This window comes from Megascapheus bottae, chromosome 16, assembly GCF_031878675.1.
Source record: "Megascapheus bottae isolate mThoBot1 chromosome 16, mThoBot2.hap1, whole genome shotgun sequence".
In the NCBI taxonomy this organism is placed as follows: Eukaryota; Metazoa; Chordata; class Mammalia; order Rodentia; family Geomyidae; genus Megascapheus; species Megascapheus bottae.
Genome location: NC_143524.1, coordinates 26674834 through 26688791, shown reverse-complemented (window position 1 = coordinate 26688791; position 13958 = coordinate 26674834). Strand labels below are relative to the sequence as shown.

Sequence of the window (13958 nt, the reverse complement as noted above, 5' to 3'; positions counted from 1 at the left end):
TGGTGCCTTGACCTTGGGTGTCTCAGCCTCCAGATATGAGATCTGGAGAGATGGATCGCTATATTCAGTCTCAAGATGTTGCTGACAAAGCATAAATGGACTAAGACAACAGGACTTGCTCTTAGCACCAACGGATTTCTATTGTGGGGCTCAATTTAATTATATCTGACTAAACAGTTACAGTTAAGAAAGGAATACAATGAATTCTAAGTTTAGAATCATTTTATATTAAGCAGGCTATTTCATAAGCATATGTGAAATTAAAAGAATGCAAGAATATGACCGTAGTAGTTTCAACTCATTCTTTATGGTTGTTGCAAAGAATTCTGTTAAGTGATATGTGTGTGTGTGTGTGTGTGTGTGTGTGTGTGTGTGTGTGTGTGTGTGTCTATTTTTTTTTCCTCATCTTGGGTCTTAAACTCAGGGCCTGGGCACAGTCCTTGAACTTTCTTAAAACTAGCACTCTACCATTTGAGCCACAGTACCACTTCTGCCTTTTTCTGTGTATGTGGTACTGAAGAATTGAATCTACGTTTAACTCATGCTGGGCAAGCACTCTACCACTAAGCCATGCTTCCAGCCCCAGTTCTAGAACTTCTTTTTCCAAATCAGCCTAGATATGGTTAGGTGGTGTCAGAACCTAGACAACATTGAGGTGAGCATCTTTGTGCATAGTTAGATTATTTCCTGACTAGGACAACTTTTCCTTCATCAGATAGAATTAACTTTTTTATTCAACTTTAAAAATATACTTACTGGAAATTCTACTTCAGTTTACAGTCTCTTTGAAAGTATATAAGTGTGCATTTTCCTAGGTTTTGGCACAATAGGTATTTCTAAAAATGGTCTTGAAATTTGAAGTGAAAAATCACCATTTTATAATTTACTTGTATTTTTATTACTACATGAGTACATACATTTATATTTCTCCATTTCAAAATGCATATATGCACTTTGGCTATCATGTATAATTTAGAAATTACTCTCTCCAACAATTATTTTTATTAAATAATTTATTATTTTTACATCATATTTCAAATGTCATGTTTGACAAACAAGTATTCAAGAAGGGAATCTCTATATACAATCACTGGCACATAGATTTTAGAACATAATTGAAATTAAGCTGAGGATTTGTATGTCACTGTATCTTTAACTATGATACTCTACTATCATTTATTTGTCATCTGTTGGCATTTTATGATTTATTTAAATTATTGGTCTGTATGAAATTTGTTATTGATCAAATTGAATCAGCTTTCTTTCAATGCTTCATTTTCCCCAAACTTTTTAATTAATAATATGTATTTGAATAATTTCTATGATTGTCTGCTAAAATCTACATAAACTAACTATATATCTTTAGTCCATTTGTCTCATTAATCTGACTACCTATTCTGTATACTGCTCAACTTACATATAGTTTTATTGTAGAAAGTCAAAATGTGTTTTAATGGAATTCTGCATTATTCATATAGCACTATATGTAACATTAGCTAAATATATTTATGTAAATATATTTACAATAAGTAATTTTTAAATACATGTTATATATATGTATTTATGGCTAGTGCTGTATGGCTTACCTTTTATTTTAGTCACGTACATATTCCCCAAATTCCAAAACATCTATCTAGGGGGCCAGGAGCATGGTCTAGTGGTAGAGTGTTTGCCTAATATGCATGAAGCCCTGGGTTTGATTCCTCAGTACCACATATACAGAATAAAAAAGCCAAGCCAGTGCTAGTGGCTCATGCCTGTAATCCTAGCTACTCAGGAGGCTGAGATCTGGGGATCCCAGTTCAAAGCCAGCCCAGGCATTAAAGTCTGTGAGACACTTATCTCCAGTTAACTGCCAGAAAACCAGAAGTGGCATTGTTGCTTACGTGGCTCAGCCTTGAGCTGAAGAGCTCAGGGAGAATGCCAGGCCCAGAGTTCAAGCCCCACCACTGACAAAAGAAAAAAAGAACCAGAAGTAGTGCTGTGATAAAGTGCTACCCTTGAGAAAGCCCAAGGACAGTGCCCAGGCCTTGAATTCAAGCCCTAGGACTGGCCAAAAAAAAGAGTCTATTTGATACATAGTAATTAGGAACAAATTAATACCATTCAACTTGTTAAAGAACAATAATAATTTTGGTAAAATTAATGACATGGTTATTAAATAACAAAAGCATACTAAGTCTAGAAAATAAGTAAAAAAGGAAATGCATTTTTCATTCCAGTCTTAATATTAAATAATTGTTATTTAAACTTTAACAGACTTCATTTTGCCAAAATAGAAAAGATAAAAATTATAAAGTGAAAGAGATAATAATTGTTCACCATTCTTACTTTGCTTCTCTACCCCAGCTAATTGTTATGTAAAATGGCCTTTTTCCCTGTCAGTATTTGCACATATCCTGTACATTCAGGCTTTTGTCTACTTTTCTTCATAAACAGCCACCACAAAAGGTATGTCCATATTATGGACATATAAAAATGTTTATTTTCCACTGTAAATATAGTAAATATAGCCACAAATAAATGTGAACACAGATTGGACTTAACATACAAAGATATCCCATATTCAATATTTATAAATGCGTGTATCTGTATATCTCTAGTGACATTAGGTATAGTTCTGACTCATTCTTTATATTTTCTGCAAAGAGTTCTGTTAGGTGCTAGTATTTTTCAAGCACTTTAGAACCCAACTATTAGCAAAGTAGGTGGTTATTACACTAGCAAAGGTTACAATAAATTATGTATATATTAAAATATCTAAGACATCTGCTCATATCTCATTATTACAAACCCAAATCAGGTCCAGAAAGAATTAAATTTTCAAACCTTCAAGATGATACTACTTTCCACTTGTGAAAAAATTATATAAACGAATATAATGTCTGCAGCCAGATACAGTATCTAAATTTAAATAATGGGCAGAATTGTGACATCGACATAAGTAGAACCTTCTCTTCAAAATAAGACTGATGAGAGGGCTTATACTCAGGGCCTCATTTGCTTGGTTTTTGTTTTGCTCAAAGCTGGAACTCTACCACTTCAGCCACACCTCCATTTCTAGCTTTCCTTTTCTTTCTCTCTCTCTTTTTTTTTTTTTTTTTGCTGGTTAATTGGAGATAATTGTCACATGGTTTTTTTCTGCCTTGAATGTCATTGAAACCACATATTCAGGTCTCTGATTAGCTAGAATTACAGGAATAAGCCACCTATACCCAACTCATATTATTGATTTGGATGTATTATCATTAAATTTTCTCCCTACCAGGTATCTGGCTTGGAATTCTGGAAGGAATTGGTATATTGGCAGTGATTACCAATGCTTTTGTAATTGCAATTACATCTGACTACATCCCACGCTTTGTTTATGAATACAAATATGGGCCCTGTGCAAACCATGCAGGACAGAATGAAAAGTAAGTTTGAAAGTTAAACGTTTTTCTCATTTGTTTTATGGTTGTTTTTAAAATGAGAGTTTGAGGGAAGTTTGGTTCTGTGACCACTGAATGCGATGTTTTACCTCATTGCATTTATGTTGTGTTGATTAGGTGAGATCAGGTAGGCTAATAAAAAAGTGTGTTTGTACAGCAAATAATTTTAGAATCTCTATATTTTTAACTGAGAAACACCTAGAAATATCAAAATGCAGAAAAAAGTATGGCACAGTATAGGCTAGGTTCCAGAACTAGAAGAGAAGTTAGGTGTTAATCCAATATAATCTTCTCACTGTATAGATGGAAAACAAAGTTCACACTGGTGAACATAATTAACAATTTTAGAGAAAATTCAGAACAAGAAAAGACTGCAAACTTCTGAGCCTGAAGATTTCCCAAATTAATGTGTAGCCCAAGCATTTATGGTATAGCATATATTTTCTCTATGCATACTTTAATGTTTATCAGTCTCTGAGTTATTGATATTTTAAAGCATGCCATTCTTTTGAAAGGGGAAATGAGTTGTTTTGCAGGGTATTGAACCTCTAACCAGTAGATCTCCATAACAACCACCTTCTTTGCCAAGCTCCGACAACCGATTGCATCTCCAAGTATCATCTGGTTTAAAACTATCGCTTTAGTTAGTATGTGTTATTTCCGATTGTTTTTATTGAAAGACATGAGGACACTAGATCTGGACCACATAAGGGAAAAAAAGCCCAATAAGAAATCATTATAGCTGGAGATCAGCCTTTCCTATAAATGTGGTGATGAAAGAATCATGACTTGAGATATAGGCCATGTATTACAATGGCATGAGCCTTGATTTAACATGAGATGAGCTCCGAATTTTGCTGATAAATTGATGCTTCCTCCGAACACTGAAATAAATCCCTTGAACATAAGCATCCTAATATTTCAGTGAGTGATAGTAATGATAAAGGGATAGTTTTATGTTACCCACTGCCAATAATAAGGCATTCTCAGTCAGCCATCTTAAGTTTTAGTGTTTTAACTCTTCCTTTGTCTAAAATTTACACTCTCTATTTGACTTGCTTGGTTCATGACAGAAAGTATCATAGTCCTTATGACTAAGAAATAATATCTAAGACAGATGTTTTGTGAAATGCAACATACCACGTGAATATGGTTGCTCCAAAATCAATAGTGAAAAGAAACAAAAGTCCGCTTCTTTTTTCTTAATTCAAGTTGGTCTATAAGCAGATTTTAAGAATTTGAAATGGATAATAGGTTTGTTTGGTGACCCTTTCTTAGACCCATTATTTCTCAGTTGTTTTATTGCCATCTAGTGGCAGGTAAGATGAGATTGGCTAAGTAACTTCCTTTCAAGCCTCTGACTCCTCCACCTTGGTGACTAAAGACATAGGATAATTTCAAGCAAAGATGGGGGGGATTATTCATAGAATGGCACCACACATTCTGAGGGGCATTCTATTATTTCCATGTATTTAAGCAATTAAACTGTCATAGATTCATTCTGATGAGAAATTTTCAGAGAAAGATGACAGAAAAACAAGATGGTGCTGAAGAGAGAAAGATTGTTGAAATGATAACATGTGGGGTCAACAGCAGAGACAGTGTGAGACAAGGATGACATTTTATTTTTGAGAAAGGTGGGGACTACAGGTAGGGAAAGGTAGAGAAAAGTCTCTAAGTCTCCTAACTGATGTGGTAAGAGTTAGGGATGGGAAGACTAGCAGAAGTTCTAGTGTGTAATTAGAATTATCACAGCTAATGAAGTTGTTGTAGTAGACATTTGTGCTATCTCTGAATCACACAATGCTTTTCTTTATTTCTTTCAGTTGCTTGAAGGGTTATGTCAACAACAGCCTTTCTTTCTTTAACCTGAGTGAGCTTGGTATGGGAAAATCTGGCTATTGCAGGTACTTGTTTTTAACTTGCAGTGTCTTCCTTTTGCTTTCAGCATTGTTATTTTCTCCCTTCTGCATGTAAATGATCCCAGTTGAACTACCAGGCCTCTACATTTTGTTTACCTTTTCATCCTGAGTTCTCCTGGATTTCAGGTACCGGGATTACCGAGGTCCCCCTTGGAGTTCCAAACCCTATGAGTTTACCTTACAGTACTGGCACATCCTTGCAGCTCGACTGGCCTTCATTATCGTGTTTGAGGTAAGTCACCAATACCATAAAAAAATTGCTCTGAGTGACTGTTTTTCCCAGTTCTTGATGTTAGTTGCTTCTTTAAAGTTGGGTTCATGCTGACTTCCAAGAAAAGTCTGAGTAAAAGTATCCGATACAATGTCATCATGATAACAAGTTAGAAAAAAACAAGAGCTGAATAAAGTATGAATGTAGGTTAGGGGGTTTTTACATCAGAAGATACATGCTAAAGAAGCCCCTGCACAGTTGAACTGATAACACTTGAGGCTTCTACTTATGGGCTTCCCAGTCGCCATGGATAAGAATCACAATGAAAGGATCCAGTTAATAAGATAGAAACCTGAATGACTGAAAATATCTTGGACCATAATCTGTATTTCTATAGGCTTCAAACACGCTCTGGTAATTTTGCAAATTGCACATTTAAATGCTAAAGGGAACAATTTCTGATTAGGTTTTATGGTAGACGATGACCTGCTTTACTATAATTCACTTTGCACTATAGTAAAAAGCCCAGCCAAACATATCTTGTATTCTTCTTCACACAAAGAGAGAATTGTCTACTGAAATCCCTTCACATAAATGTGCCCTTTTGCAGATTATACCACCTCTTATCGGTGTCACCTTGTTCTTTCTCCTTTCTGAGAAATTAAAAGAATTACTGTTGAAAGAAAAAATAAAGGTTCACTGATAGTAAAGAAAGCAATAATTGATCAATGTTTACATCTGGCCAAGTCCTGTTTCACCTCTTCACAAAAGTGTGGTCAGTTAACCTTTACCCTAAATCCTAAGAGGTCTTGTTCTTATCAGCACTCTAAGAATAAGCAATAGAGTGTATAGGCATTTCCAAAGGTTAGCTACTGAGTGCCAGAAGAATTCAGGTCAAGCATTTGCTTCCACTTCTCTACATTTAATCTTATGCATATTGGCTTTTTAAAGTTTTGCTCCTACTTTTTTTTTCTGGATCAAAGATCTACTTTATGAAAATATTTAAATGTTTAACTTATTTATCTATTTGAGAATATACTAATACTGAGCAAATACAGAACATTTACTCCAATAAAATTACTGTCTTACATTGTTTACTAACTATAAAATCCATCTCATAAGCCTAACATCACAGTGTTATATTTACTGCACTGCATAATCTGCTATCAAAGGTATAAAAATAAGCATCATTTACATTTTAGGGGATATTGACCAAATATTTTGTTTCATTATATTTCTTTCTGTCTTCCTTCTTTTTTCTTTTCTTTTCTTTTCTTTTTTTTTTTTTTTTTTTTTTTTTTTTGAGTCCTGGGCCTTGGACTTTGGGCCTGGGCTGGGCTCTGGCCCTGAGCTTTTCAGCTCAAGGCTACAGCTCTACCCCTGGAGCCAGAGCACCACTTCCCCTTTTCTTTTTCTTTTTTCATATATTTTTATTGTAATTAATAGAAGAGTTACATTATATTCACCAGATAGAAGGTGAATTGCTTCGCAAACATTGATACCCTTTCTCATGTCTTGGTCCCCATTTCCTTCTCAACCCCCGCCCCTCATCTTGTTTTCCCCCCTTCCCTATCCTATTTCAAAGAACCAAATATGTATATATACAATATATCAGATAACAAGGTAAAATACTGTAACAATATGAGATAACTAAGGGACAGCAAAAGAGATGAGAGATAACATAGTACATTAAGGACAACAATCTCTCATTATATGGCTTTTGTTTCTATATCCTAGAGGTCCTTTCATTTAGCATCATACTATATGGCCTTATGTAGCGAGGTTTTGCTCTATTGTAAATCTCTACTAGGAGAGCCCAAGGTTTCTACTGATTATGACAAATGAGGGAAACCACTGAGCCTATGTTCCTTTGAGTCTGGCTTACTTCACTTAATATGATGATTTCTAAGTCTTTCCATTTCCTTACAAATGGGGTGATTTGCTCCTACTTTTTTTTAAAAAAGGAATACTTCTATGAATTTTTTTTAAATGTAAGTGTATAGTTTATCATAGAAGAATTATATCAGAAGTCACAGTAAAGTGTAAAATTTTAATAGAGATTCTGAAAAATTAAATAGTTGGGGATTGAGTCTAACTTGAGCATCACAGGAATACCATCTTTGGTATTGTTTATATGATTTGTATGTGCCATAATCTATTGAGCATGAATGTTTACTAGACCTGGTCTTCTTTTCTTTGCCTATTAAGGTGAATTATAATAATATTGCCTATATAAGTCTTTTACAGGCATGAATTTAAAATTATGCTGTTATTCATAAGGTAAAACCATGTTCTGATGTTAATGTAATAGGAGAGAGCAGAAGTATTCCTCATGTCATTTTTGAATTATATTAGTGCTGTAAACTCAGTTCTGATGTTCAATTTCAAGGCAAATGCAGCAGCATTTGTGATTACTCTGTTTTGTAACTTGGCTTTTCAGAATGTTTGAAATTTCTGCTTTCTACTCTTGCATTTCCAGCACCTAGTTTTCGGGATTAAGTCATTCATCGCATACTTGATTCCAGATGTGCCTAAGGGTCTTCATGAACGAATACGACGAGAGAAATACTTAGTCCAGGAAATGATGTATGAAGCTGAACTAGAGCATTTACAACAACAACGGAGAAAAAGCGGTCAGCCTGTTCACCATGAATGGCCTTAGTTTCTACCTGTTGCCCAGAAGGAGTTGCACAATCAGTGTAAAGCTGTGACTGTAATTTGAAATGCAAATGTGATCTAGGAAGGTCTATTCAACAAACCGCCTATATAATACTACTTAGAAACATATCACGACAGTCTTAGGAGTTTGGAATGCTTAGGCATTAAGGGAAGTGAACAAAGATGATTCGTGAGGAAAAAGACGGATAGACTGACATTGAAGGAAGCCACCAAATTCTTAGAGCAGACCCTCAGTGAGCTGTGTTGTTTAGAGATTTCCCTTCTGTCCACTGGAATGGAACAGGAGGAGTCGGGGTCAGGTAGCTAGCGACAGATTTCCACGTAAATGGCCACAGCATGACTTTGAGTCTTACGTGGTCTTCACTCACATGCTAATCTGACTTTGGAAATTTCATTGTTCTGGAGGTGAATTTTAAGAAGTGACTTAGTTCAATTATTGCCTTTGAACCGGAATGCCATGTCCCTTCAGCTTACAGGTCAGCAGAAATTGCCTTGACTTTTGTTGAAAATATGGACCGATGTCACAGAATTTATGCTGCTTTACATCAACTATGCAGTTTCATGAGTTTGCACATCATCTTTTATAGTCGAATCAAAAACCTAAGATTCAAAAACAAAATGAAGCCAAACCCACTATTCATTGAAACTAATATCCTGTTGCTTTGGCTACAGTATTCAAGTCTGTTTAATCAGTGGCAAAGCCAGTTGCACTGCACATTTTTATACTAAAAGCTGTTAGAATACTCAGAAAATAGGAATGGCTATTCTTATATCATTTAAAACACAGCCAATCCTTATTTTATTGCTGAAGGTCATTTTATAGGATATTTCATTACAAGCCACACATAACTTTACCTGTACATATATTGATTTTCCCTATCCATCTGCAACTTGACATTATGTAGTACATTCCAGTTTATGCAGTTCTAAGACCAATCCCACAGCATGTTCTTCTATTCTGTTTATTCTGGAAACCCAAAACCAGATATTTCAGCAGCACTTGTCTTTTTCTACAGTGTGCACCCTTACTTATTAGCCAGTGAATACAATGCATGTTGTAGGAAGTCCATTCTGAATTTTACTTTTTCATCACTGGAAAAAAATGTTTCCTCTTATTACTTCCTTGACAAACTGATTTTGTTCACCTTTGAAAACTCTCTAGAAACAAAGTCAAATTTGATTTCATGTGGAATTTTTCTGTCTTAAATTTTAGTGTATGTCAAATTCCTCTGTCAACTCTGTAAACAGACTGCTTATGCGGAAATGATGGGGCACAAAACTAAAGAAAGCCCAGAGGAGGAAAAAGCCGGGGGGTGGGGGAATAAAAAGAAAGAAGTATATGTAGAAATCAAGACATTCTCCATGGAAGATCAGGTAGCCAACTTTCCCCCTCTTACAAAAAGTGTGAGAAATCACCCATAAATACTTTTATATAATGATTATGATCATAATTACTTGCTTAATTCATTTTTGTCCAATCATGCCAAACACAGTTATTTCCTCAATTCGAAAGACCAAATTAGTCACAATAGAAATTAGATTTTCAATTACTACAAATCTATTTTTATAACTTTAACCCTTAAACTGTTTTATTGACTTTACCTTCATTTCCTCCTGAGTAAAGCTGGTAAATAATGGTTGTTTCGTGAATTTGTAAAGAATACTAACTTCCCTACCAGTTCTTGTGATTCTGAGCGAAAGAAAGAGCCTGAGATTCCAAATTGACCCACCAGAGTATTTGGCTTAGTGGTAGAGCATTTGTCTAGCATTTAAGAGGCCCTGGATTCAATACTTAATACTATGATAAAATAAAAAAATAAAAGGAAATACAAGTAGATTCCTACACAAATTCTCAGTACACTGGACTCTTCTATTTCTATTACTAAAGCAAGTCCACTAACTATTCAAAAGAAATGTTAAAAGTCCTCTTTTTCAGTAATAATCATTTTCCATTTATTTGTTAAATAAATGTATATCCATAGCTAAGTATAAGTATTTTCTCTGTTGACCTACTACAAACATATATCTTTTTTACAAGTTAGGGAACTAAAACAAAGATTTGTCTTACAGTACAGCAAAAATAATAATTATATTTTTGTCTTTGAAGTTTCTCATATTTCCAATTTTTATAGCACCATCAGGTTTAGAGCATACTCATTGATATGCAAAGAAAGATATTTTAATAAGAATTGCAATTGGATAGTTCAGAAAATGCCTTCCCTAATATTTTAAAGTGAAGTAAAAAACAGACCAAAAATGCACTGAAATCTTTCTTTTGTGAAACTGTATAAGGTCCTCACTCTGCCTTCATCATTGTTGATAAAATACAGCCCCACACAGGATATTAGTTTTAGATGACTCAGCTTTATTCAAGAGAAATGTTTTATATCTTGTTTTTCATATAAATGTTATCTTTCTAAGTTTCTAGCACACACTATTCTCAGGAATTCCGTATGACATGAATGCTGCTTCTATATTTTCATATTCTATCCTGTCTTTTTAAGCAAATACTAATCAATATATGCATGCAGTCTGCCTTGATCAGATGCCCAGAGCCGAAAAGATTTCACAGTTCAGTGTGTGGAAAAAATCACTCTAGATTATGACTGAAATGCTCTGTTCCTGTGTGAGTCTGTGTACATTGCTGAGTGACTGCATGATCACATGCAACTTCGGAATGCTGCACTTTCTTCCAAAGTAACTCTTAGCACAATCTATTGTACAATGGAATGAATACAAATGTTTTTCACTCAATAAATTATTATTTGCTTTGGTAGTTCATTTTTTTTTACTATAATTGCTATGTTAAAGTTAATTCTTGTGGTTCTCATGAATGTGTAATTGGGACTTGTTGGATGTAAGGGGAAGGGAGGATTGCTCATTCAACAATTATACAAAGTAATAAATTCTCATTCTTTCGGAAATTTACCCCATTCATAGACAACTTAGCTAGTTTCTCTTAAGATTATTACTATTTGAGATGCTTCATATTGAAGTGTGAAGTGAATAGTATGATAGTCCTAAAAACATTTGTGCTAGGACCAGATGGGAGAAAGAACTTGACTGGATATTTGAGGATAAGGACTTCAAATGCATGTAAGTACTTTATTTTTTGCACAAAAAAAATCTGTCTCATCAGTCACCAACATGATCTCCCTGTAAGAACAATTTTAGCTCACATATGTGGCATGCCAAGTAGGGAGTCTAACTATATATATAAGGCACCAGTGGATACCAACTTACCCTTGTTTCTTTGACTTTATAGTTAAAATAGAAAGTTCCGCTGCCTGCAGAATTAACTGATATTCTTTTTGATTGATAAGCTGTTCAACTGGGGAGAGAGGTAAGGCCCAGGATATGCATATGAGTGAGCACGCACAATCGCACGCACGCACACACACACACACACATAGCACTGTCTCATACTCTGTATAAGAATCAACAGTTCCTGTCCATGAGATACATCCTACTCATTCTTACTATGGTCAAAATATTCTTATGAAATTTTCTCTTAAATTGCTGCATTAAAATGTGCATCAAGATCCATTCTAGGTTTTACACAGAAAATCAATTAGCAACTTATTACTCTGATTTTCTTAGCAGTCCAAAGAGAACTCTTACATTAGTCTAGGGTGAAAAAGTCTCTAACAAGTGGTTATTGTATGTATTTCTATTCAAAATGTTGTGTGGTCAACATTACTTAGACTAAATGAAAGATTAATGGAGTTTAGCTTGAATCATTCATCAGTCCAGCTTCCTTCTCCTTTTCTAGTGGTGATAAATAATTTTTGGTCAAACTTGTATTCGTTTGATATGAGGGTAAAAATGGAAGAGTCAGATGGTCTGTAGAGCTGAACAACTGATATGCTTGTCTATTTGATTAGTTGGGGACAGGTAAGACCAAGGGTAGGCACACACACACACACACACACACACAGAGTCACATACTTTGTGTGATAACTAGCACATTTAGTGTGTGGTAAGTGCCTGATTCAGTCACACTATGGTCAGATTTTTGTGTTCATATAAAATGTTATAACCATGACCATATTTAATGGTTATCCCCCCAGAGAATATAAATATATATCCATTACATCCTGACCTCATCAATTCTATTTTTATTTGAAGAAAAAGAAAAATAATAGCAGACAGACTGATCAAGAAGAGCCTCATACTTGGGACCAGTTCCAGTTTCATGCACCATCAACGTTCACTCTCACACATTAAATAAATAAACCACAAAATGCCAGTTGTATAATGAGTCAAAAGATTAGGTAATTTGGGCCAGATGTTTCTAAGCATGTTTTGGAAATGTGTTTGCTGTAATGCACGAATTTTTTCTAGAAATTCCCAAGGACAGATAGTTTGGTATATGCAAAAAGTGACATTAGATATAATTTTTTCTCCTCTATAGTAACCAGACTTAGTTATAATGCTTTCATATTGGAATGTAAGTATGTCTGAGTGCATCTTTCCTAAGAGCTAAGTAGACCAAAGATTTTTAGGCATTGCCCAAAACACTGAAAAATAAGTGTTTGTAGAGTGTGCCAAAGCCTGTTATGAAATGTTTCACAGGTCAGCTGATAAACCTACATTTATTAAGTATAGATGATTTTATAGTAAACTATTTTTTTTTTTTGCCGGGCTTGGGCTTGGGCTCAGGGCCTGAGCCCTGTCCTTGGACTTTCTCAAGGCTAGAGCTCTACCACTTGAGCCTCAGCACCACTTCCAGCTTTTTTCTATGTATGTGGTACCAAGGAATCGAACCCGGGTATTCGTGCATGCTAGGCAAGCACTCTACCACTAGGCCAAACTCCTGGCCCCGATATAGTAAACTATTTTGCCCCTCACTCCTGCTGAGAAAATTTACCTTGATCATTTCATTGCTGTTAAATCAGCATTTATTTTAAAAGGAGCATATTAAATAATATGTGTCAATTATATATCAATGTCCAGACATTTTTTAACTCTACAGTTACTGGGTTTGAAGAGATAGTATTAAATTAAGAGCTATCCCAGGCTTCTAGGATTGTTGAAGGGCTACATAAAATATAAAACATCTTATGAAATTTCATGTGCAATTTGATATACAAAAGTATCACTGCCAGTGAATATTTTCCTCTATTGAATAATGTTATCTTTCTAATTTGTGATGATAACTTCATAAGGTCATATTGTGATTAAATATATATATTTATAAATTAAGTTCATTTCTTCTATAGATCATGCCTGACGTTTCAAACATTCCAAATACAGTGTTAGGAGTATATTTTTGTTTTTGTCATTGATATCAGTATTTTCAAATTGAGATTAAGTTGTTTATGAGTTTAGATTCAGAAATGAAATAATAGCATTTATTGCTTTCAAGAATTACAAGTAAAAGTAACCATTAGGTCATTTCCTCTTCATTGTGAGTTACAATAACCAATTTAGAATGTTTTAATATTCTTAGTAGGTAGAAATAATATGAACAAAGACATTTTATTTGCTTGAGAATATTTTATACTGTAAACTTACTAACGTGGTCAGTTCCACAGATCTATAAGCACATGAGATATCCAAATAGAGACATAACTGCATGCATAGGTAAATATTCTGTAATAATTTTTTTCCAGTCCTTGGGGCTTGAACTCTGGGCCTGAGTTCTGGCCTTGGGCTTTCTGAAGCCTAGAGCTCTACTCTTTGAGCCACAGCACCACTTCCAGCTTTTTCTGT

The 13958-nt window shown here is 34.7% G+C and overlaps 1 protein-coding gene across 2 annotated transcripts in view; it reads left to right on the top strand.

Annotated features, from left to right (window-relative positions):
• Window positions 1–10982, top strand: part of Ano3 (anoctamin 3) — a 176855-nt gene extending 165873 nt beyond the window's left edge. For both annotated transcript variants that reach the window (XM_090347982.1, XM_090347983.1), the window contains exons 24-27: window positions 3269–3416; window positions 5258–5338; window positions 5480–5585; window positions 8044–10982. In XM_090347982.1, the coding sequence (XP_090204108.1) occupies window positions 3269–3416; window positions 5258–5338; window positions 5480–5585; window positions 8044–8226 (518 nt within the window). In that variant the 3' untranslated portion in view covers window positions 8227–10982. The remainder of the gene's footprint in view (window positions 1–3268; window positions 3417–5257; window positions 5339–5479; window positions 5586–8043) is intronic.
• The last annotated feature ends 2976 nt before the right edge of the window (window positions 10983–13958 follow it).